Below are 25,870 nucleotides of genomic sequence, written 5' to 3'. Positions count from 1 at the left end.
TGTTTTTATAATAATAAGCACATTAAACGTGCACAGACACTTGTGATGTAAGCTATGCAGTGCTACGTTAGAACAATAAGTATTTTCTAATCTTGCTTTAAAACAGAGGGCAAACAACACTATCATTTCCAGAAGCTGAGATGCATTTCTTCACAACATCCGTTGGTTTGGTTTTCGATATGACTGACAGCTCATGACATTACACCGTATGAGAAAACACAGTCCTCGCTCTGCATTAACGTTTCCCCCCTCCCCTCGCCTTTTTATACCTTTCCGTGTAGATCTCGCGAGAGTTCCGGCGTGCGCGGTAGTTGGCCGTGGCTTTGCAGCAGACAGAGGGAGAAGGCAGGCAGGCAGCATCATGGCGGACAGAGACAGTGGTAGTGAACAAGGAGGAGCAGCAACGGGCCCAGGCTTCGGTTCCATGCAGCCCGCGACAGGAGGGGCGGGCTCGGCTTCCGGGCTCCAGCACGAGACGCAGGAGCTGGCGTCGAAGCGGGTTGACATCCAGAACAAACGCTTCTATTTGGACGTCAAGCAGAACGCGAAAGGCCGCTTCTTGAAGATAGCAGAAGTCGGGGCCGGTGGAAACAAGAGCCGCCTCACTCTCTCCATGTCCGTGGCGGTCGAGTTCCGTGACTATTTGGGGGACTTCATCGAACATTACGCCCAGCTGGGTCCGAGCAACCCGGCGCTGGTGCAAGACGAGCCCAGGCGAGCACTCAAGAGCGAGTTCTTGGTCCGAGAAAATCGGAAATACTACATGGATCTGAAAGAGAATCAGAGGGGACGGTTTCTGAGGATCCGACAGACCGTTAACCGGGGGCCCGGTTTGGGATCCACGCAAGGCCAGACGATCGCTTTGCCTGCCCAGGGACTTATTGAGTTTCGTGACGCTTTGGCTAAACTTATTGACGATTACGGTGTAGAGGACGAACCTGCGGAGTTGCCCGAAGGGTCATCATTGACTGTGGACAACAAACGGTTTTTCTTCGACGTCGGATCCAATAAGTATGGGGTGTTCATGAGGGTGAGCGAGGTGAAGCCAACCTACCGCAACTCGATCACGGTGCCATACAAAGTGTGGTCCAAATTTGGGAATACGTTCTCTAAATATGCCGAGGAGATGAAGAAGATCCAGGAGAAACAGCGAGAGAAAAGGGCATGCGAGCTGCAGCAACAAGAGGAGATGCAGGCGGACGATGGAGAGGAGGATTGATTATAGATGGCAAAACAAAACAAAAACATGCAAGAGTAATGAAAATAACAAGAGAAATATAATTAAAAACTCTACTGTACAAAGAAAGAAATCTAAAGATTTAACTGTAATGGTTTAACTCCAAGGGAGCATCACCCACAATATAAGAAACCTCCACAACCTGACAGTTATGACATGTTGTCACCCATCGCTGGATGTTACCCCACTTATCCACCATTAATACAGTAACAGGCTGCTAAACAAAGTAATAACATTATATTTGAACATTGTTTCCTACTTGACAAACAATATTGAACTTAAGTGTTTATTTCCCTTATTAACTGAAAACTTTTGTACCAGTTAAAGCTATTGTAAAAAAAAAAGACAAAAAGTGTCTGCAATGTTCAAATGGAATTATTGCAGAGTACCGAGGAAAAGCGTTTCCTTCATGTGAGCTAATGACTTCAGCACAAATCAGATTATTTTAATTCTCAAAACCAAAATTCAAAAACTTTAATAGGGTTGTCACGTGTACTTGCCATCCTATTTACCTTTATCTGCGAGTAGAGATGTGTTTACACATAAATCATGAGGGCTAGGCCCGCTTCAAAAAAACTGGTTAGATGTCATGCAGTATAAAAGGACCATATAGGCATTGTCATCAAATGAAATAAGTGCTCTATTTGTTGTGCAATATGCATTGCATAAAAATCAAATATATTGAACTGGTCAACGGTTCTTGATGACGTTTGCCAGAGGCATTCAAAGAAATATTAATATTGTAATTTTGTTTCAGTTAAAATTGTTACCATGCGGATGGATATATAATAGACTACCTTTGTGTCTCGTTGTTAATGCAATGTGTTCATTTAAAAAAGGTACTAAATGTGTAATCGATAGAGGAAATGCAGTGACAACAAGTAGCAAATGGCCTGAATTGCAGATTACTTAACCAGAAAACACCCTACATACTGTGCTGATTGGCTTAGTGGTCTTGTTCAGTCATAAAAGTCCAAATGGTGCCAAGGAGTGCTGTTGCTGCATGTTAATCTGCACTAAGATAGATTTCGTTGGTTTCCCAAAATATTGGCTTAAGGACTCTTCCATATGTATCTTTATCTGCCGGTAGTGTAGGAATCTCAAGTTTGAGTACTGAGTGATTTCCATCCAAAGGCTTGGTGTAGTTGTAGTGGAAGTTGTTTCAAAGCGCGATCGTAAAAAAGGAGTGACCTTGCAAACAGTAATCAAAATATTACCATCACATTATGAGGAGGGAGCACTGAATGTGCCAAGGCAAAGAAGAGGGTTCAATTCCCCCACTGGTCCATCCCTACAAGTTTAAGACCTGAAGGTGTGAAGTTCAGTGGGGCTACTTTGGACACGCATTCATAGTTCCACTTTAGATTTGTAAGCCCATTTAACTACCCGGGGCAGGGGATGGGATTCTGTTTTGGTCTAATTGTAAATATTTGGGCTGCCACACGGAAAACAACTGGTTCCAAACCAGTTCAGTCGCATCTCATAGATGTGTGATAGCAGTTTTATAAACTCTGTCAGTAAACTCCAGAGAAACTGGCAACAATCAGATAATGTCAGATTTTACCTCAGCATTGAATTAAATGATTGCTCCCGTGTTTATATTGACTGGAAACCAGCAGAGACAGTCCTGGACCACCTATTGTTGGAGCCTCTGGTATAGAACTGAATGATACCTGATTGGGAGCATCCTCTTCAGCATATAAACAACCTGGTGCCTTACACACTCTGCATGCTTACACGCTGGCCTGGTGCTTTGGATCGCAGTTTGGCTTCTTTTTTTGTTACGTTTCCCCTCTCTCTTTCTTCCACTTTTTTTGTGTCTCGGCTCCCTTGTGTGCTAGCTCACGACTCGTGGTGCTAAATAGGGTTTGTTACAAACCCGTAAGAAAAAAATTGGGATCAGAATTCTTAACTTTCTTTTCTTTTCTTCCCGTGACCTTCCTTCTCCCCTAACCTCATAGCCATCCCCATTCTCCAGCCATCCAGGTATCGGCCTACATGTAAACATGGAAGGGGGTGGTCACCTAGCTGCAAGATGATACAGAGGACTTGGCTCTTCACTAGCTAAGCGCGTTAGCGGGGAGAGCAGGGGCTGATTGGGAACATCAGCAGTAGCCTGAAATAATATCAATTATTGTTGACAAGCCACCTTTGAAATGCTCGTTCTAAGGCTTGGGTAGGGTTGTGTGTGAGTTGTAAGTCGCTCAATTAATGGGGAGCAGCAAGCATGTCTTGTTTTCTTTTCTTTTTTCTTTTTCGTAGTTTTACCTTTTCAGCGTTATTCCACGTTATTTGTAATTTTGGAATGTTTTCGCCCACAAAAAATATATCTATTTTTTCTGTGCAACATTTCATCACTGTGTGCAATATCGTATGTGCCAATGGTGGCAATATATGTATATCAATTAAATATATGATTACTATTTGAAAGCATGTGGCTGAATTCCATGTTTATTTCTCATGAAGGAGTTGTATGCCTTTATTTGCACTCAAAGCTCCATCCTGGAGGAAAATATAGTAAACCAAGGTCTTAGCAGCCTGTTGGGTTAAGCAGTTCACATAAGTACTTTAACTTGAAATAGAACAATGTCACTGCAAGTATGCCTCTCTAGGAAAAAGCTAAACTTGGCTTAATGGGTTGTTGAAGGTAGACCATAAACCCACAATGGAGTTTTTGTGAAAAGGAACACTTTTTTAAAAAAACAGTAAAATCTCCATTTTAGCTTTAAGCTAAGAAAAGGTGCTTCAGTCCAATTCTCATTAAGGTGTGTGGTGAACTGTCTTCAGTGGTTGTTGTGTGTAGCACTTTGCTTTCCCAGGTTAATGACATGCCTGACCAATACTTGTTTTAAATGATCTCAACAAAGAATGTCTCTTTATTTTTATTCTTTTTTTTTTTTTTAGATAAAGAAGTATTTGATTTGCTCATTTGTTTTTGATGCATTAAATATAATTTATGTACATTTGACAAATTTCTAAAATAAATTTAATTTACCCAATGAGGGAAAATCTACATTCAAAATGTATGTTTTATTTTTTTTTGTTTCTTGTTGGAGAAAAAAAAGAAAAACCTTCTCAAAATGTCCTCAATTCACTGATGAAAAGTATGTTTAATTTTGATGTAGTGTTGTCCACAATGTCTGACTCTACATTTACAATGATACTAATTATGAAAGCTTAATTTTACAGCCTTTAAAATGCAAACGTTGCAATGACAAGTTACTGATGACTCGTGTCTTCTTAGCGATTTCTACATTAGTACTGTATGTATAATACTGGGCTGTAAAATAAAGCATTACTTTGTTCTCTAATCAACCCGACTATGCTATTTGTCATCATCCTATATGCAACGATTGATGTTCTATGAACTTTACTGAGCATTTGAAAAATGAGAGCCTATTGATCATAACATAACTGGGTCTTACAGGTTTTGTTAGCAAATTACCATTTCTGATCAAGGTTTTGAGGTTTTCCCGACTGCTGATTCACACAAAAAAGCAGGTCACAACGTTTTTTATTAATACTTTAAGTTACTGGCTATTTACATGTTAGATAGGCTTCTAGTTCTAGAGTTCTGGTGTAATGCTTTTTAATGGTGAGATGTAGAAGACTATCATAAATAATGTTTATTTGATCAATATATATAAGAATAATTCAATTCAATTCAGTTTATTTTGCAGTTTACAAATTTGCCTCAGAGGGCTTTACACATACGACATCCCTGTCCCAGGACCAAAAACAAGGCAGGCTTTATCCTTCACCAGATGATCAGTAGCCTCAGGGTTGGGTTCGCTTCTTAAAACATGGCCGAGTTGCTATGACACATAGATACATGTCGCCAGGGCCATCAATGTTGAGAGGGTTTTTATTACTTTAAACAGCCCTGTGCTTTCTCCTCGGCCACCTACTGCGCCAGAAGAAACTAAAATAAATAGAAGGATTTGTTAAGTTTGTATTTCCCACCACCACAAACACCCACCCTCCAGAGAGGTCAGAGGGCAGGCTCTGGATATGCTCAAAGGCATTTCTGCTGGACATTTCTGTCTGGATTGTGTGGGTAAATGATGGCCTCTCAGCCTCTCGGCCCCCTGCTGGCCGGGAAGAAGGGTGAAAAAAGAAACAGAAGGAGATGTGCTGAATTGAGATGGACTCCAGCCCAGATGGCAACTCAGACTCTGAGTTTGCTCTTCATCCAAGAACCCACACAGAAGATTAGTTCAGGTCATCACAGCTTTGGAAGCACACGACGATGTGAAACCACCGCATGCTCCATAATCTTTAGGAACCCTTTTTTTTCTTGCTTTATTGTGAGTTTGTTAGTTATCCTACTTTGATGCACGATGGCAATAATAATGCTGCTAGCTGTTAATATTTAATTGAAGCTGCAACATGGTCAACAGCACCTGAGTGTTGACAGCGCTGCACTATATGAATATGCTACTACATTGCACAACATCCTGCCACCTTTTACCTTGTTGTGTACCAGCGCCTGCGTGCGTGTTTATTTGTGCTCTGGTGTTGCTCTGCTTTCCACCATTATGTTTGGAAATGCTGCCTTCGCGTTACCGCTGCATCCATTTTTATTCTTATTCAGTGCAGGACGCTGAAGCTGTTTGATCCTGGTGGTGACGTAATTCCTTGCAGGTTTCCATGGTGACCACTAGAGGGCGCTCTTTGCCTATAAATGAGCGGCTCAGCAACCGAAGGGAAAGAAGATGGCTTCACTATGGTAGAATAAAATACCTCGAGGCACATGTGCAGTTTAACAGAGCTTCCTGAGCTGTGACCTGCATCTGTACGCAATTTAGAAACATTACATTCAAGATAGGGTACTACATATATTGTTGTTGTTTTAAAATGAGCTGCTTAAAATAAACACTCCTTGAACAAAACGTAATATTTACACCGCCTGAGCTCATGTTTTAATGTGCAATATATCAACATACATTTCTCATTACAGACTATTCTCTCTAATGATTCAGCTTCGCTGTCACAAGGATAGATACAGGATATATATAATATAATATATATATATTATATTATATATATTTATAGACATATTTATAATATATATACATAATATATAATATATATATATATATATTTATAGACACATATATATATATATAATATATACATATATATATTTATTTATTTTAATCTTTTTTTGGAACTATATATTTTATTTTGTTTTATCTATCTATCTATATCTATATTTATATATTTTATTGAAACTATATATATTTATTAATTTTGTTCCAATGGAATGCTTGGATAAATTGTATCACAATTATTTGGGATCAATAAAGTACATCTATTTATCAATCTATTTATCTTGTACTTTTTCATTTAAATGTAAAATGTATTAAGATGTAGTGTTGTGGGTGGGAGGGGGCGAGAGTTTATGGAAAAACGAGCTTGAACGTTTAGGTTATACGATTTCTTTTTTTTTGGACAACTTCTTTAAAGTGCAAGATCAACTTCCTGAATTGCTCTCTTCCCCTTTAAAACAAAATTAAGTGTGTGATAGTGTATGTGCCTAAGAAAGAGAGAGACAGAGGCAGAGAGAGAGCGAGAGAGAGAGAGACAGAGGCAGAGAGGGAGGGAGATTATGGAATGCTGTGATGTCATCAGCCCAGTCATACACACAAAGACAAGGAGGACCCATTGCCGCTCTGACTCTCTCAGCTTAGTTAGCATACTCTGCAGTGGAGCGGCTGTCTACATCCCACTGTGAGTACTTCAGCGAATTCTACCCTTCTCTTACAATTCCCCTTTGTATTGTATCACATACGTACTTCCCCTTTCCCTGGGTTTCCTTCTCTGCAATCTGTTTAGTAGACACATCTGTATTCCACCAGTGTGATACTTCTCAGTCTGAGACAAGCTTTCTTTCCCTCCAAGTGCTGCTTCTGTGGTAGCCATTGTTTAACTACCCACTGTGATTGGAGGAGTCCATTGCAATCTCCTTGTTAGAGAAACCGGCTCATGCTGTCCTGGCCTTAGACCTTGTTGTTGTTTTTTTTTTTTCTCTTACAACAAGAAACTGACAATGTTAAAATGGAGCCGCTATCTCATGGGAGTATTGGGGGGAGAAAGGAACAGGGGTTTGGGAAGGGATGTGTGGTGGGGAGGGGGAGGAGGAGTGAGGTGGGCCACTGATGACAGAAACAGTCCCATTCCTTTGAAATCTCCTCCCATTCTGGGCTACAGTGTGTCAGTTTAGAAACAGGGTTTGGGCTCTTCCGTATTCATGAAGGGAGGGAGGGACAACATAGACGACTGAAACAGACTTTCTGAAGAAATGGCTGGAAGGAAAAAAGTTTCTGAAAGCGACAGAGGTGGGGAACGAGAAATATATAGGGCATAAGAAAGAAAAAATGCAGTATATCTATAGCCCACAACTTAATCTTCCGAATGTTCGTTTCAAGTATTTCCTGTTTTCTTTTTCTCGTAGAAAGTCCAAATGATGACCTCCAAAGACAAAGAGTACTGACATCCCAGTAGGCTGGGGAAACATCATATGCATGAGCTTGTACCTTGTGTACCAAAGTGTGTGTGAGGATGAGCATGCACCCCGATTGATGAAGAAGAGAGAATCCGAGTGATTTCAGGATAAAGAAGCTGTGAAAGTCTTCTTCAGATGACATGAGACTATAAACCAACACTGTCAACCTCAAGAAGCTGCTGGCCGAGGGGCAGCTCCTCCTACCTCCAACCGCTTGGCCAGGTGGTACCAAGTTAACCCACGACGCCAACATGCTCCAGCAGATTTTAACGGACATGTACATCGACCCCGATGTGCTGAATGCTCTCAATGAGGACCAGAAAAAGACTCTGTTCCTGAAAATGCGCCAGGAGCAGGTACGCCGCTGGAAAGAACGGGAGGAGAAACGAGAGAGAGAAGGGGGGGACGCTGAGTGCAAGCGAACGACGCCAAAAAAAGGTAACCGCATCAACACATGACCTTTGTGAACTTGATCTTCTGTGTGCTGGGAGCCAAGACGGGCACAGCATTTACCAGAAGACCATTTGACGAGTTAAAAAACTCAGCCTAACAAACACCAGCTGCTCGACATTAATGTGTGTGTAATGCGGCGTGATATACAGACAGCAACCAAAGAGTGTTTATAACTTCACTCACATGGAATTCTTTTTATATCCAAAGTCTTAAACAATTACAGCAGACCGACGATGTTGGTGAATTCATGTTGACATCCCACTCGCAGCTGACGCTAACATTTACACAGGCAAAGTAAAGTATATGTCACGGTAAAATAATATTCACTCTGATAGGAGGGTGTGAAGAAACATGTCCTCAAAGTGTTTTAAGAAGTGCCCATTGTGATTGAGAGATTTACGTCACAATGAACTGGATGCAAAGCACACACACATATTGTTTGCTCTCCGGCTCTCATTTAGATAATTGTGTTCCCCGTAACACCACGCAAGCCTAAATTAGAGAAGTCAGAGAAGGATATTCACGTCTGGAACTTGCGTTCAATGGAAAATATATAGACAGAGAAGCTTGTCGGCGAGAGGGGAAATGCACTGGCAGTGTGAAAGCTGCCAGGAAGTGTCTTCTTCTCTAAAGCAAGAGTCTGAGTCAACAGCATACATGCAGCAATCAAACAAAACAACCAGAAACTCTTTCCTGAAACTGGTTTGACGCATTGTTCAGAATCTTGCCTGTCTGCATTTTCTCTTCAGTGGTAGCAAGTACTATGAGGAGCGCGTAGTGCACTGACTCTGACATAATACATTGTTCTATTTTTAAACTCCAAAGAAGGATTCCTATACTGTAGATGAAAAAGCAAACTAAGGAGGATTTGGAAGTACACAAAAGTTGCTGAAAACCCACTTGAACATTACTTACAGCCAATTAACAGCACACTGCAGTTTACTCTGATTGACATAGTAATGTGATCTGTCTTGTCTCGGACAATAACAAAAGCACTTGTCAACTGTGGAGTGAGCGAACAGTGCTCTTTTTTGATCTCTTAATGACCAATGCAGCTGTCCCGAGGAGGCTGGATGGAGACTGCAGGCTGAGATCACATGGCCACACAACTCCTCTCAGCGCAGAGGAAATGGTGGATGGTTTGCGTTTCTGTGTAAAAATAGGAAGTGAGTCAAGACTCGATCCCTCAAACAATTAGCAGGGAGCGAGACAGGAAGCATGCAGGAAATGTATGTGTTTTGAGAAACAAAGAGAAAGTTAGATTTGCATCTGGACGGCCTTGTGGGAGAGCTCGCATGCCAAGCTTGTTTGTATGCCTCGCATGAAGCTGCCGTCTCCCCCGGCTGCTGTTAACAGTTTCAGCCTTTCGCCCCTTTTTTTTTGTTGATCATTGGACTTTTGGTTAGGGTGCCTTTGTGGTCATTTGTGTTTATGTACTCTGACCCATGACTATATGCTGCTGTGTTTGTGTGCACGCTATATGCTATGCTGTGTGCAGACTGGTGACATTCACATGAGGCAGAGGCACGGCTCAGTTTCTGCGACGAGACGAAACTTTTCAGATCTGTTACTTTGGCCTTGTTCTGAAGATGTACAAACGGTTTGAAATGCCTCTCACAGTGGTGCCGCGGACATATGCCGACACAGTCCCATTCATCGTGTCCCTTTACTCAGCTGACAGGATTCATCTCACCTGTCAAGGGTGTTGTTGTTGTTGTTGTAGCTGTCAGATTGAGCTAATAACTTGTTCACCGAGGTATTCTCTGACTGCTGCGCCTGTCATCCTGGTATGCTCCGCTACAATACGATCCACAGGGCAGGCTGGCAAAACCAGTTCACCATGAAAGTATGTTAAACTGTTTTCAACCCTACAAGCTCTCACCCTATGTCAGCTGTCACGTCAGCTGGTTTCTCTCTATAAAGTAACTTCTGTTAGTCACGAAACAGTGGAATGACATTGTAGACAAATAAGGAGATTGTATTGATATTTTAGGTTTAGCCTCATGCCAGACTTTGTTGAAATGGAAGGTCCTCTCGAGCATATTCATACCAAAACAAGGTCAGCGTTTCCCTGTCAGCTCTGCTTTCTGAAGGTCCGGTCTCATTTGTGATTTGGAGCTTGGGTCCCACCAGCTGCTCCTGTTGGTCGAGCAGCCTCAACTCTTCAGAAGAAACTAACCTTAACAGAGCTACAGCTGATTATCTGAGAGAGCTAGAATATATCTCTATACAGTATTGCAAAGTAATGCATGACTTTCAAAATCCTGAAGGTCAGAGAAAGAAGGCAATGCAAGCACTAAAGTGGTATTTTGATCAAACTCAGCAAGTTTTGGCCAATGACTGAAAAGGACACGGTGTACAGGGATGAAGTAGTTTTGAAGGCCAACCTAGAAGTCAGCATCACACCAGTTCCCTCGTCAAAAAAAGCCAAAGGGAATTGGCAATATTGCAGAAAAAAAGCTTTATGGCAAACGTATGTTTTTTAATACTTACATATTTTGTTCAGCGGGATAGTCTTCACAAATAATTATTATGATTTTTGAGACGTGGGTGCAATTGGCAGAAGTAAAAAGCAAATGTAAGGCTATAAACTAACTGCACTAGTCTCATGTAGCCACGTTTTAGCAACCGCCTTTTTAAGATTCACAAGAGGGGTCTTTACTGATGTAATCGTGATACAAAAACAATAACATCTCTTCAGCTCGTGTTAACCACAGATCTTATTCTCTAAAACCCATTAAAAAAAACCATTTACTTCAAGACGAGGGAACCAGAAGTGCAAAAATGCACTTACCCTGTTTTGGTTTCTTGATCTCCTCTTTGAATAGATAATTTAGTTACGTTTTCATGTTCAGTGTTTCAAAAGCCAAACTAACTCTATTAACTGTTTTGTGTGTTTCCTCCAGCCAACAGTAAGAATGTGAGCTGGCTGCTCGGTCGCGATGGAGATGTGGCGGTCATCGTGATTGGGGAGTTGGATGAGCTGAGCTCCAAATTCATCCCTTCAGGATTTGGAGAAAAGAAGGCGCCGAGTCTTCAGAACACTACACAGTAATATACGTTTGTAATATAACACAGACAGTGTTGTTTTTCTGATTACAGGCAGTGAACAATATGTAACATGGAAATATCTCTTAGGATCTCAGTGTTATTTACTTACAGTTTGATGGGTTATCAGGACTTTATGTTTCCTTAATAATGATGTGGTTTATTAAAGACAGCATAGCTCATTTATAAAGAGATATGATGTGGTCTGATTGTGTTTTGCAGCCATCAAACCATCCTGAAGAGCAGAAAAACCACAGAATCTGTCAGAACTGAAAGCGAGAACCTCCCTCGTAATACACAACCTGGAATTTCACTGAATTTAAAGGTGTGTAGCTATTTGTATGTGGCCCGAAGAAACCAAATAATTTTGTCTGTCTGGACAACAGAGACAATTTCATATTATTGCTTCTGTTTATTTATTTTTTTTAAATTACCTGGCCTCTTCTTATTTGATCAAACAAAACAACCCAATATAGGAAAATCATTATTGTGTTAGCTGGGTTGGTTGAACAATTTACCACTACGTATATGAATGTGAATATGACTATGTAATAAGACTGCAATAGATGTAAAAGATTGACATTGTAAATCACTGGTCGGACAGACCAACTCATGCCAAAGTCTTTTTTTGTCTCCTCCCCTCTCCGGTCTCACCCCTGATGCTTGATCAGTGCCCTTCGGTGTCTGACATAGACGCTTTCAACTAACTCCAATGTAAACCCACCCACCCGCACCATTATTAGACGCTCAGAGCAACTGACTACTATAAAGTGTGAGATATGGGCCGTTCACATGTTGCATCTAACGTGTGGAGAATGCAAGCCGTGCCGTTTTCATCCTTTTCATCCAAGGTGTTTGCTGTCCGCTGTCCTGTGCATAACTAAAACGGAGAGTCATCATGTCAGTCAAGTTAACGCAAAACCGCTCTTTTTTTCCTAAACCTTTGAGAGTGGTTTAGGTGAATGTGCCTAACGTCCTGTGAAGACGGAGGTTTGTTTTGAAAAGACCCAATGCACGTAACAAGGTGATATTGGGCTTTTCCCACGCTATCTTATAAAAGAGATTTGCTGCGTTGTCATGGCAACCTTGCACAAACTGAGCCGGAGCGAGCCGGGGTCTCATCTGGGCTGACCATGATGGTCCTTTGAGCTAAAGCTACACGCTGCATGCACAGCTGAAATATGAGCATCCCAGCCGGTCACTGATCTTCATGCACTCACATCATCACACTCTCTGCACATATTCTAAATAGTCCACTTATCATTTGCAATATTTATTTTGATATGATGAAGTCTTACTTAACTTCCCTGCTCATTAAATTATACCTAATTGACTCAAAGTTCAGGAGGATGACGTGTCGCCTCTAGTATCCTCTAACATGTAGCACTCTCTCTCCCTACAGGGGAGGTGTGAGGAGACGAGCACCTCACTCCCTCTGCCGGTGAGTTGGAGCAACTGCCAGCTATAATTGAGCTCTGTGTTCTTGGGTTGCATCATGGCCTGTGACACTTGTGTAATGTCTTCGTTAAACCCACAGGTGTCAGTGAGTGAGCATTCATCACCTGCAGCAACAGAAAAGGTATTTATGAAGCAAAGTAATTGTAGTTTTTGTTCTTCTTCTTTATAGTTGCTCCATCCAGTTTGAGCATTTATTGCTCTTAGTAAACATTCTAGATGGTTTATAAAGCAAATAACTGTTTACGTGCTAGTGTTATCTGCACTGTACAACACATTTTTAAAACAGGTGTGATTAACAGCGTGGCAATCCACTCTTCAGCTCTCTGAAATGTGGCTTGAGTGTGCCTACGTGTCTTTTCATGGCAGTCCCACCCTCTGTGAGTAACAGGAAATGGTGGTTGGGCCAGCTGTCGCCTCACTCGCAGCCTCTCTGTAGATCGTCTTTCCCCTCTCTCTGTGTTCCTGCTCGTCTGAGCTGCCGCACCCCTCACAGCTCTCTCCGGGGGAACAGCTGAACTGAACTGTCCTCCCACTGGCTCCATCATTGCTCCAGCATTGGGTTGTCTGGGGAGTATATGCTCTCCATCTCCCCTCGCTTTCTTTCTCTTCCTGTGTTCATGTGCACGCAAGTGTGTGTGTGTGTGTGTGTGCAGGTGACACGCGCTGCAAGAATAGCTGAATCAAAAGAGGCAAGGCAAGATTTCTGGACTGCCCTAGAACAGATGGTTGATGAACTTGATGAGGGAATTAAAACGCCAGAGATAGAGAATGCGTCAGTCGCAGATGGATGGGATTGTGGGATAGTCTCTAGAGGTTTGGACGCGTGAGCTCTCCGACGTTCTCTGTTTTTCCCTCCTCTTTGCCACATAAGGAGACGTCTCTCCCTCACTTCTTATATCTATACCAGACTCTATTCTACAGGCCCCAACACATCGCTGGGCAAGCCATGCTGATGTGGCAATGAAAATCCACACCCTAAGGTAGTTTGGCCAGTCTGACAGCCTGAGCCTCCCCTTACAAGATTCATTATTCTGTTGAATGTCTTGTACGTAGGTAGAGTGATTTGTTTCTGGGAACAGGAAATGTCTGGATTGGTGCTGCAGATATATTAGAGGCTGTTGCTAGCCCTGCTGCAGATTTTCTCCAGTTGATTTAGAGAGAGGGAAGGAGTCCGCCTGAGAGAGGAGGAGAGAGTGAGATTGTTGATTAAGAAGGCGTAAGATCAGGACGGAAGATTAGCGAGGCTGCTTGATTTCCAAGTCACCTTATAATTTTCTCTCCACACATCCTTAAACTCTCAATCAGTGGTCATAGTTCTGTGTATTTCATTATGGCGCGGTGAAGTCATTGGAAAACTGTAATTTGGTGAATCATTTATCCAATAATTTAATCAAACATAACAGTAATTTCACTGTATGTGAATTAGCTGTCAACACTGATCGCACTCCTCTGTCCCCTTTTGTCACTCTTCCCTCTGCAGCCCGAGTCAAAGTCAGCCAGTGTGACTGAAGAGAAGTCGGTTCCCCAGCCCTCCATCCGCACCATGCTTCTCACGAGAGCTAGCCCTGTCACTGTGAGACCAGCTTCTGCAAATGCGGCACCAGGCTCTGTCAACACGAGACTCTGCCTCGCAAATCTGAGGCTGGCCACCGCCACACCATCCCCTTCCCCCAGCAGCACTGTCAAAATGGACTCTGGAACAACCAAAGGGGGCCTGCACTCACAGGAGCCTCAGAAGCCCCAGGAATCACACAGTGGGAAAGGTGAGTGCGCATAGCATCACAGGTAAAGGTACATAATGGGTCTGATGTCAAAAGAAATAAATCTTTCCAGTCCTCGCAGTCCTTTACTTGCCGGCTAATTAAAATAAATACACAAACAGCAACATTAATGATGGCTGGTGTCATCAGGGTTAAACAGCCAATACACACATCCCTGAAATTGGGATACCCGTAAATCTTAGTTAGTGTTACACATGTCATGGACAAAGACTGGAAACAGATGTCGGATGAGAATTGAATCCACAATATTGCAACTAGCTTGCATGACAGTCATCCCAAGTTCCTGCTTCTTCTCAGTGAGCGATAATGGCTGCAGAGAGCGCAGCAGAACGGTCTGAACAAACTTCATACTAGAGAGGTTTCTCAGTGCTGCAGCGCTGAAGAAGGATTTATTTCTGAAAATCTAAGGTGCTCGCCAAATAGTGCCTCAGCCTGCTGGCATCTTTATGGTCTGGCAGAGTTAGAAGAGGCCAGCCAAGAGGGAGGGGGGGGGAGCTTCTGTGACTGGGATTTGTGTTGTGGTGATACCGCATCGCCCCCTCCACACCTGTTTGTTTGGTAGCTTAGCTCTATTGTCATGGGTGCATGTTAGAAGGGGAATTGTCACTCACTAGCCAGCTTGGTTGGGGTGCATGGTCATACAGATCAAGTCTGGTGCAAGAGGATAGACCGATGGTAAGATGGACCACTGGGCCTGCGGGACAAAATTACAGGATTTGTAATGTGGGCTGAAATGAGGAATAGGAAACTCCCCAAACTGCATCAACAGCAATGTTATTTTAGTAAATGGTCCGATTTAACTTAAAATCTTAAATTTCTTCTCTGTTATTCAGTTATTTAACATAATTATTAATCCTGCTTATTGACCAGTTGGTAATAACTGATCAATAAGCAGATATGTTTACATTAATTAAATATCTTCATTTAGTTTAATGAAATGGAAAATAAGGTCATATGTTTTGGTTGATTGGGCACATTGATATGGGCGTATTCACCTTTAATCATGTCATCTAAATTAGATTTTTTGTTGGCCATTTTTTGTCCGTGCTATTTGTCAGCCTTTGTTGTCATTAAAGCAGTAAGAACGAATAACTTTGTAAAGGGGCAAGTGGTGGCAAAATTAACCTTATTAACTCATTACAAGCATTACATTTTAATTGGTTATTACCATATTTCACAAACCACTGGGATGCTGTAGCACTCTTCGTGTCTTTTTTGTGGAATGTGTTACTTGAATACCTCTGGCTCTGTGAGTGCAGGCGCTAGAAGGGATCATATTCTTTCCAAAAGATATCTTGGGCCTTGACATTAATGTTATTGTCACTAGGTCTTACAGTATGTTGTGCAGATTACCTCTAGCTTGAATTATCATTGTCATTCCCAGACATCCTGTCTGAACACAGCACCCAATTTTATGAATTGACCAAACACTCATTCTCCATACATCCAGTGACCCAGTTATTTAAAATAAAATGGGTGACAGGGGACATTAGCACCATCCAGTGGAAAACAGTGAAACTGTAGAAAAAAAGTGCAGTTGGGTAGAAATCTTCATCTCCATAAAAAGGTCCCTCTGCTGGAAAGATCGTCATCCTACATCATTCACAGCAAACAGTAAACACACTGCAACTTTAGCTGGAGGCTAACTTGCTCTGGGAAGATGTAGTTACGTTTTTGTTTCAAAAAAGCTGAAATGCAACGTAAGATAATTTCCGTATTTGAATATTGTGTGGGAGAGTTGAATGGTATGACTCAGATTAAGAGTCCAACCTGTCATCGTCATCTATTAAGTGGCTCATAAACAATAAAAAAGCTAACACAAAGCTAAACATATCGCATCGCTGCTCTAGCAGCATGATAGCTCTTTTGTTATTGCTTTGAACACGATTGTGAGATGTTGTGCTGGATCAATGCCATGTTTAACTGGGGTAGTTTGAAATGTGTGAAGAAATAGATGCATTATCAATTCAATATTTATAATTTGTTTCAATTGAGATCCTTTCCTTCAGAAAAAAAACACAGCATGCATGCTTTCTAGAGTCTCCATAGCTGAATTCATTTAGAACATTCCTGGCAATTTATTTTAGATTTTGGAGGCCACGGAAATCTCTCCAAAAGCCACAAGAGAGCTAACTTTCTCTTAATATTGTCACCATGAGGCAAAGTCCTGGAAGTATTTATAAAATCCTGTTTACAGATGGCTGAACATAGAACATTATCATCAAATAGTGAATTCATGCTATTAATGCGTCAAGTAAGAAATCTGTTTGTGAGTGAGAAAGAAAATAACAAAATATACAACTCAAATGAATCATGGTTGCACCGGGGATGTGAGTCTCTGTGTGTGTGTGTGTGTGTGTGTGTGTGTGTGTGTGTGTGTGTGCATGCACCCACATTGGTGGCTGGATATGAGACCATTGGGCAATGTCAGGGCAGCAAATAACAGACATATGAAGGAAAAAGGAAAAGACAGGGAAAGGAACAGCTGGTGTAGTGGCAGTTGAGGTGGGCTGAACACAGTGCCGAATAAATGTGTCTTGACTGTGGACAAAAAAATACTGAGTGTCTGTCCTTGACAATGGCAGGAAGCTCGTTCCAAAGGGGAGGAGGAGGCCGGTTAGGATAAGGCTGTTTTCTTTAGAATATGGGTGATGGCGAGGATTCCTGCATCCTGTGAGCAGAGACAGTGGCCCACACAACAGTTGTAGAAGAGGAACCGAATAATCTGCGTTGGTGACATTTGTTTATATGTACAAGTGCCCACTGGAGCTGGACTAAACTTGTTCTGAGTACAACACTTGAAAAGTTGTCCAGCAGACCTTGTTGTGTGCAGCTTCATGGAGGAACACTTTACTTTCAACCATAGCGCCGACATGAAACTTGCTCACAACAACGTTTGTTGATTATCTTGAGTAACCTGGTTATGATTTCTGGACATAGCAAGAGACATTGCTGTTGAATTTTCTAATGTATTTTTTTTTTGTGGCCACTTTGAGCACAACAATCCCAGTACCATATAGTCCCATTATATTCGTCACAGACAATATTTCCCAAACTAGACAAATCACACCAAAACAATCTAGATTGATCAACAACACTAGTAAAAGGGAACAATATTTTTGATTTTGGTGTAAATTCCCTATTTTCCCTATTTTTATTGTTTTGTTCTACAACAAGTACTTCAGTATACAGCCGTCTTGGAACTTTAAAGCTTTTACGTGTCTTAATAAAAAGCGATTGTCAACAAGTCTGCCTTCACAGCCTCGCTTTACTTTATAGCCTATTGTTGGCTTTTTACTTTGACTTGTGTTTGGTATTTTCTGCTATCATCCAAAATCCAGTGGAAAATTATCATTGGCTTGTATGTGAAGGAAACTTCCGAGATTGGTCTAAAAAAATATGTCAGCCGAACAAAGTTGTCACTCACATGGCGATAGCGACGTGCTTTCCTAGGAAAGATCGTGCTGTGGGTTTCTGGCAGAAAGCCCTGAAGGCGATTTGTCTCGTGAGCAAAATGTGCAAACTCCCAACACAGTAGAACTAGCCAATCACAGCACAGCAGGGCAGGACTATGTAGAACATTCTTGGAAAAAAGGTTACATTTCACACTCTCAATAAACTTGTACAAGTTTGAAATGGTCTACGAGACTGAAGGCCATGACAAAAGGCTAATACTGTTTTAATTAAGCCAGAGAGCACAGCATAATAAGTATCACCAAATCAGAAGTAAAGTTCTAGATATTGGCGAGATGTTACTTGGCAGGAAAGAGTTGGAGGTTTTTTTGAAGGTTAAGGGATAAAATATGGTTATAATATTAACCAAAGTAATCAACTTTATTGTTGCCTGAAATATAGGATTCTTAACTTTAGAAATGATTGTTTAGATTTTTTTAATGATCAGCTTTAAGATGTTTTGATTACAGTCAGGTACAACCTAAATAAAAAATCTATGTGAACAAATCATTAAAATAATCAATTTTAAGCAGAAACAGTGTTTATTTACGCTCTGCAAATGATTTTCTAACTACTAATCCCTTTTTCTCAAATCTGTTCTCTTAAGTGTTTATTTCCTGAAGCATCCGCTATGATCACTGTCCTCTCTCAGCAGGAAGCAGAACTGTTTCAGGACAAGGGCAGAAACAAACTGGCTGAAATGTGTTTGAACCAACCGACTCTTTAAACCTCGGGATTTTTCCTTAAAAATCTGTAAAAACGGGAAATGATGAGGCTGACTGTCAAGTCGGTGCTATGTTAATGTGATGTGTCACCTGCATAACAACGAGAGCGAAGGCACGTTATCAGATAATACGTGTAGCGTTGTGTAAGAGTCATACAGTTTTAGCATATGTGGAAAAAGTATCAATCTCCAGCAGCTGGCGGTATATGCGTTCATAATCGTGTGTTCGTGTTTATAAACCCTCCTCTCCTTTCCTCTCCTCTCTCTTCACCTTCAGAGGGAAGGACACACATTCCAGCGCAGCTTCCCGACTCTAGCCCTGGGCGACGCTCAGCCAGAGCTGATAAGTGACAGGGGCCCCAGCCCCCACACAGGAGGGCCACCCCCCCCCCCCCCCCCCCCCCACACACACACACACACACACACACACACACACACACTTCTCCTCCTCCCTGCCCTTCAGTCCACAGACATGCTGCTCGGGAATTCTGCCCTCTGCTCCCCCCTACACCTCCGAGCCCCCCCCCCCTTATTTTGCTGCCTGAGACGTGGAGGTCTTTAAAAAGAAAGATTGGTCTTTAATTTTCGTGCTAGCCTGGTCAGCGACAGTGCTCCCCGCCCCCTCCTCTTTGTCCTCCCTGTACATTTACGAGTTGGACTGAGAAGTGAGGAGTGGCGTTCGAAAGCTCAAATGGGAGATTAATCAATCTGGGCAAGTGATTTAATGCGGAGATTCTCTTTCATTTTAATAGATGTTTTCGCAGGTAGCTTTAATGACGGTTTCTGCTGACAGGGCGAAGAGTGCAGCTGCCGGGGAGAGTTTCAGGCATAAAGGGGTGGGGCTTGAGCATTTTCTTTGTTTTTTTTAGGTGCGCTAAGACAGGTTAGGCAGGTTACCTGTGAGAGGTTTTACTTCAAAAAGACTCTAAAAAATACAAAATACAAATATATATATATATATTTGTGTTATTTCTTTAAAACAATTCCAAGCTCACAGCACCAATCCTCCTTCTCTTCTCTCCCTCTCTCTCTCTCTCTCTCTCTCTCCGCCTCTCGATTAAGCATTCCACTCAGACCTGCACTGAGGCTCTGAGCTAAAAAAACTCTCTGACCGTGGGTGTGTATGTGCCTGTGCGTCTCTGTGTGTGCGACAGCGTGTGTGCTCGGTGCGTGCCTGAATGTGTGTCAGCCTCAATTGCTGGAGCCTATCCAAGGTTTCCGTGGTGACCACACAACACAACGAGACAATCAGAGGCAAGCCCACGCAGCGCGGCGAGAGGACATTAACACAGGAACTGCGGGTCAGGGGGCAGAGGAAGGCAGGGCAAGTCAGGGGGAGAGGAGGATGAAGAGGGAGGTGGAGGGAGGCGTTAGAGCCACACAGAGAGAGGGGAAAGGAGAGAGCGAGGAGAGACGGTAAACAACAATAAACAATAACACAAGATTAAAGGCAACTTTAGGTCTTCCACTCTCATGCCTGCAAGACTTCAAGAGCTTTAAAGGCTTCGTGGCCCCGGGAGTGCCTGTGCGGTTTTGGATGTACCGCACCTCTGTGTGTGTGTGTGTGTGTGTGTGTGTGTGTGTGTGTGTGTGTGTGTGTGTGTGTGTGTGTGTGTGTGTGTGTGTGTGTGTGTGCTATGCGATGGTGTTAGTCAGAGACGGCTGCATGCGTGACTGAATCCATGAGCAGGAGGGCTGTGCGAAGGTGCACGTTTGTGTGTGAGCATGCACGGACCTGAATGTAACATGAGAACATGCGTGTGTCTTTTCAATTCAACCGAAACTGTGTGTGTGCTTGTGCGTGTTTTCACTTCACCGTGTGTGTGTGTGTGTGTGTGTGTGTGTGTGTGTGTCTATATGCGACTGTGTGTGTGTGACTGTGTGCGTGAGCTTGTGTGCGTCTGTAGCCGTGCACGCGGGCGGTCTCACATATCTCTGTCCCCCGGGGATGACGCTAAAAATATGTGGCTCCTCAAGCCTTCTGGTGTCTGAGCAGCGTCTGTCTGCTCTCCACTGCGGTCCCTGTGCCCCCCCTCCCCCTTCCCCCTCTCCCCCTCCCCTCAGTTACTCCTGTTCCCTCCGTTCCTCTCGCAATTACACCCTCTTCAAAACACAGTACCTCAGCAAGCACACACACCGACTACACCCAGCTGTGTCCCTACACTGCCAGTGAGGATGACCTCTGCTCAGCCAGAGTGGAATAAAGGGAGGCGAATGAAAATGAGAATAAAGCAGGTAGAAAAGAGTGAGGGAAAATGTAGATGCTGTATTTTGGGAGAGAAAGTCATCAGGTAGTGTGGAAAGACTGGATTCCTGCTTTTGCGGCAATAGTATAAATACAGTTTAAAATACATGTATTTTGTATATACTTTGGCATTATGGATTATGCATGTGGTTTTTAAATCCAATTATCAGCCAATTTTGAAATATTTAAAATACATACTCCAGATTTCAACAAAACCCCTTTCTTTCAGGTTGTTCCACAAATTTAACGAAATCGGACTCTCTTTTTTTCAGACATTGGTGCATCCGAAGCGTCGCGGAGGGCTGGCTCGGAGGAGGCCGGATCATCAGGGAGCGCACCAACCTGCGCAGGACGCGGCCGGGTGGCTCAGCTGATGAAAACCTTCAGCACTGAAAGCGCGCCAACCCCCACACAGACCCCCTCTCGCAGCGTCAAGCCTCCTCTAGCCAACAAGCCGAGCCACTTGCGTCTAACGACCACACCTACTGTCAGGTAATCCTCAAACACTGATGCCCACCCAGCTTCACGCACCCCAGTGAATCAAATGAAGCCACACTGAACAATGTTGGACACCGAAGGTGGAGCCTCAGCCAGTGGGTTAATGGGATGACCAACACAAAAGTGAGAAAGAAGAAAATGGTAATGTTTTCAATGTTGCTATCACTCCCAAAGCACAGCAATGGAAATGCTTGAATGTAATGGTTCCGTTGTATTTTCGGAAGCTTCAGTACTGTAAACACTCTTCGTGGGAAAGAAATTCCAAAGCAATTGATCGCAATGTGTATGTATTTGTTTTCCAGGGAATTGATTGATCACATGTATTCACTTGATGCGGACGCTTTCCACTTTGTGTAACATGCGGGAAGAACACACATTTTCTTGTCCAATTCACAAACCGCATACACATAATATTGTTTACTTGCCAATGACATCATTTCCATTACTTATAGGACAGTTTGCATGAGCTGGTATGCAGACACACGTGTGTGGTTCAGGACAAAAGACCGGGCATGGGCAGGCATAATGGGGTAGAATAAGGCACAGTAGGGTCCTCCTTCATCTTGCTGTCTTCTCCTTGGGAATACTTTAGGGTTGTTTATTTGTCACAATGCAATGTATGTCTCCCTTTGCCACCTGGCAGGAGCCTCACTGCGACCTGTTGTGGACCAGTGAAAGTGCCAAATGCATCGTCTGTCACTCCCAGTGGATCAAGTCAGACAGTCGCTGCCAAATAATCCAGCTCTGTGTTACTCTTCTGCAATTTTTCCAGTAATATTTTAGAGATGCTTGGTTGTACTTTTTCCACATTTTCTATAGGGAGAAAGATGTTTTGTAATGGGATATTTAACATTACTGCAATGTTCATTTGTAAAATGAGAGACATTTTTATCTTTGTTGTCACGCTTGTATGATGCAATCAAAGAAATAATAAAATGGTGTAACTTTTACACCTTGTATCTTTAAAGTACTCTACTGTAGTTTATTTCTATTGTTGTCCCTCTCCCACTTTTACTCTGTTTTTGTAGCTAACTTCTCTCTTCATTATTACAGAATGAAATAAACATGTTTATTTTTTATGAAATATGTTTTTTTTTATTTAGAGGAGAAACTTTGATAAACTGAGTGCAAATCAATCACAAAACTAAGGATGCAGCAATTTCACTGAGAATATATGCCCCGGAGCTAGCGTAAAATGACCCCTCCCCCTCAAATGTTTGCAAATGCTAAATCTATACGGCATATTTTCACATTTGTATTTCCATTGCAGACCACAGTTACCTCAGCAAATGTTTGGCAGCCGGCTAATCTGTACAAATCAGCTCACTGGGGTGAATAAAAGCAACTCTCTAATGTTGTTTATGTCATTACAGTAATGATGAAGTAAGAAATGTCCTCTGCTGCGGTACAGTGGCAGAATCATGTCCGTTGATTAATCTGGTTGCAGGTGTTAAAGCCTGTGCTACCTTACAGTCAGAAGAAAGACAGATTTAGAAAGTATACACTACACTGTATACTATCAATAATTACAAATGGCTTAGAAGAGAAAGAAGTAATACTGAATTGGTTGCACACAGAAGTTAGAAAAATGTCACTGCACTAACCTCCTACACTATGGCCAACATGTTATATGATAAACTAGTCAAGCTAATAGTACAGTATATTTGAGCCTAAATGGCAGGACATTAGTTCAATAGCTTTGTGTGTTTTGACTTTTTTTTACTGACTTTAAAGTGAAACTAAATTACACTAAACATTTAGTGTAAAGTGCTTTATTTGAAACTTGTTCATAGTGATTGTTACAGCGGGTGAAAGTGTGTCTTGTTAACCTCTCCAGTACACATTTACCAGCTGGGGAAACACATCTCAAAGTCAGGCTGGTGTCTCTTGAAGCACAAACGTAAAATCATTGCTTTATGAAATACGAATACGAATTATGAAAAGACCATGCTTAATTCTATCAAAAAGTGTGTAAAAGGTTCTTTCGATGTGGTTAGAAATGTCCAGACAAAACTTGCATGCAAATACCAGCAAATGCACATATGTACTGTTTACAGTCCAATTAACAGTAGGCTGCTCATCTCGAAGACAACATAACACAACATGAATCATATATGGCTCTAAACTGTACACACACTGTAAGTGCCTGTGCAACACATTGCAAAACTGCTGAAACACGCAACTGTGCTATGCCTCCGAGATAACTGTTTCCCGAAGAGCCCAACAATGGCTGTGGCTGTTCTCTGATGCGCACAGACATCGTCGGGCAGTTTCCAGGAGATATCTGTAGCAAGTCCCTTGGTATGCTCCCCCCCCCCCCCCCCCCCCCCCCCTCCCCTCCACACACTGCTCTTCATCCACCGAGCCTGGCCACTGCTGTCGTCAGGGCCCTCCGACGAGAGATAAAAAAGAGCCTGTTCTTGTCTCCTTGCAGGAGAGACGGATGCCGGTTTCTCTCTTTTTTTTCTGCCTCACTTGCTTCACACCCACAGAAGGGGAAGTGAAGGGGGAAGAGAGGACGAAAAAAGAAAGAAAGGAAGCTATACTGAATGCTGTGGCGTTCCAGCACTCCACCAATAACCCCCTCCGCCTCCTCCACCCCCCACCCCCATCCACAGCACCCCCAGTAGAGAGAGAAAGAGCGAGAGAGGAGAGGGGGGCCAGGGCCATGTGATACGGAGAGCATGCGGGCACAGCTTCACCCCCAGGCAGAATGAACGGGGGCCTGCTGTGTCTCTCCTGCATGATTAATCTGGCTGAGGGGCAGGAGGACTGCCACAGCCCTGCCTGCATTAACTCCCTACTCTCCAGGTCTGCATGAACACACACACACGCATACACACACACAGCAGCACTAGACCCATGGTCAGACACAGGTTGATATGCACACAGGGTTGTGTGTGTGAGTGTGTGTGCGTGTGAGTGTGTGTGTGTGTGAGTGTGTGTGTGCGTGTGAGTGTGTGTGTGAGCGTGTGTGTGTGTGTGCGCGTGTAGCTAGAAAAGGATAGTGACTGCCACCAAAGTGGATTCTTATTGAGGTATCACATTCTGGCCCCATTAAGTTTAACTGTTTACTTGTCTTTTGCCAAGGGCACCGTCTCACTGTCGTTTATGCACTGACACGACACTAATCCTTCTGCATGTCGCCAAATTGTAAAGAGCACCACGATAGTGAGGCCGTTCGATAGTGTTGATTTCTAGGTAGTTCTGGGTTTCTGTGACTCATCCTCTCATGTGACCTCTGTCTCCCAGGCAACATTGTAGATGTTTGCTGGTGCCGGTCTTGTCTCTTGTGTAATTCATAAGAGGCAGATGGTCCAGGAAATGTAGCTTACTCTTCAAAATTTTCCCAGACAAAGAGTATCTGGCATGTGATGGTCAAATTTTCAAATCATCATGACAGCTTCTGAAGATTGCACAGCAGGCCTGTCATATTGTCTCACAGTATTACACTCCGCTAATGTAGACATGATATCAGAAAATAATGTATACTGTAAGCGTCCCTCCCACGACTGGCAGTACTGATATCCTCCATGCACTGCCGTGGAAAGTTTCCGCCCTACTGTAAAGCAGGAAGTGTTTGAGGACTTATTGTGCAACAGTGGAGACCAAGCATCAAACGGCAGGCTAAGGGGTTAACATCCTGGAGTCCGCTCCACATTAACTGGAAAGGAATGAAGTGTCAAGCATGTTTTCACCACAGCGAGACGGTCAAAACCCGACCCCCTCCTCCTCCCACCAACCAGTCACCCCTCAAACCTTCTCCCCCACATCACCCACACGCCTCCCACTCACAACAACCTCCCACAGCCATGACCAAATTATTTTCCAGCTTCCCGAGATGTGCCTTGCCAGACAAAAATCTGCAGCGCAGTCCTGATTCAGTGCGCAAGCACACTCCCTAGTCTCTCGGTGCCTTTCTGCAACAATCAACGAAAGTCGTCCTTTTTTACCAACTTGTGTCGAGATGGCTCTTTGTGTGTTTACTTGACAGATTTTAATTGCTACCAGCCAAACAAGTTGCCTGTCTGTGTGTTTACTTTGTCAATTTTAACAATGACTTGTTAAACTGCCATGTTTTGCCAGAATTGAATGAATCTAAATACAGCTATGGTACTAATACAGGTGTTCCAGTTTGAAAGGCTTGAATGAAAATATTGAATGAGCCAAGGAGAGGGAGGAAGACAGAGAATGAGGATGGACACTCAATGATTGAGAGAATAAGTGAAAAGGGGAGTAGAATGAGAGCGAGGAGAGACAGAACGAGGGCGGGAGAGAGAAAATAAGCCCCACCAGTGAGCAGGCCACACAGCCCTGCCAAACTGCTTGAAAAAAAGCCCCCTCTGTTTTATTTATAGTGCGCTGTATCCATGGCAACCAGAGAGGTCAGGCAAGCTGGGCCTGCGCTTCACCCTGCTCTGGGGATTAGGATTTCACAGAGGTTCTCAGATGTGAGGAAGGTGGG

General features: G+C 43.0%; 2 protein-coding genes across 3 annotated transcripts; both read left to right on the top strand.

The window, feature by feature from the left end:
• The first annotated feature begins 315 nt into the window (after window positions 1-315).
• Window positions 316-3,670, top strand: puraa (purine-rich element binding protein Aa). The gene has a single exon (XM_034550668.1). The coding sequence runs from the start codon at window positions 362-364 to the stop codon at window positions 1,217-1,219; it is 858 nt and encodes a 285-aa protein (XP_034406559.1). The 5' UTR covers window positions 316-361; the 3' UTR covers window positions 1,220-3,670.
• A 3,123-nt stretch (window positions 3,671-6,793) lies between these two features.
• On the top strand, window positions 6,794-22,372 carry zgc:100829 (uncharacterized protein LOC445149 homolog). 2 transcript variants are annotated; one of them, XM_034550054.1, is made up of 8 exons: window positions 6,794-6,970; window positions 7,695-8,183; window positions 11,105-11,249; window positions 11,469-11,571; window positions 12,649-12,687; window positions 12,784-12,825; window positions 14,185-14,467; window positions 21,180-22,372. In XM_034550054.1, exons 2-8 carry the CDS (start codon window positions 7,997-7,999, stop codon window positions 21,401-21,403), a joined length of 1,023 nt encoding a protein of 340 aa, XP_034405945.1. In that variant the 5' UTR covers window positions 6,794-6,970; window positions 7,695-7,996; the 3' UTR covers window positions 21,404-22,372. The 2 variants fall into 2 exon arrangements, with proteins under 2 accessions (XP_034405945.1, XP_034405946.1); XM_034550055.1 differs by lacking the exon at window positions 6,794-6,970 and adding an exon at window positions 7,448-7,578.
• The last annotated feature ends 3,498 nt before the right edge of the window (window positions 22,373-25,870 follow it).

Source organism: Cyclopterus lumpus, chromosome 14, assembly GCF_009769545.1.
Source record: "Cyclopterus lumpus isolate fCycLum1 chromosome 14, fCycLum1.pri, whole genome shotgun sequence".
Classification (NCBI taxonomy): domain Eukaryota; kingdom Metazoa; phylum Chordata; class Actinopteri; order Perciformes; family Cyclopteridae; genus Cyclopterus; species Cyclopterus lumpus.
This window is presented reverse-complemented; position numbering and strand designations above follow the sequence as displayed.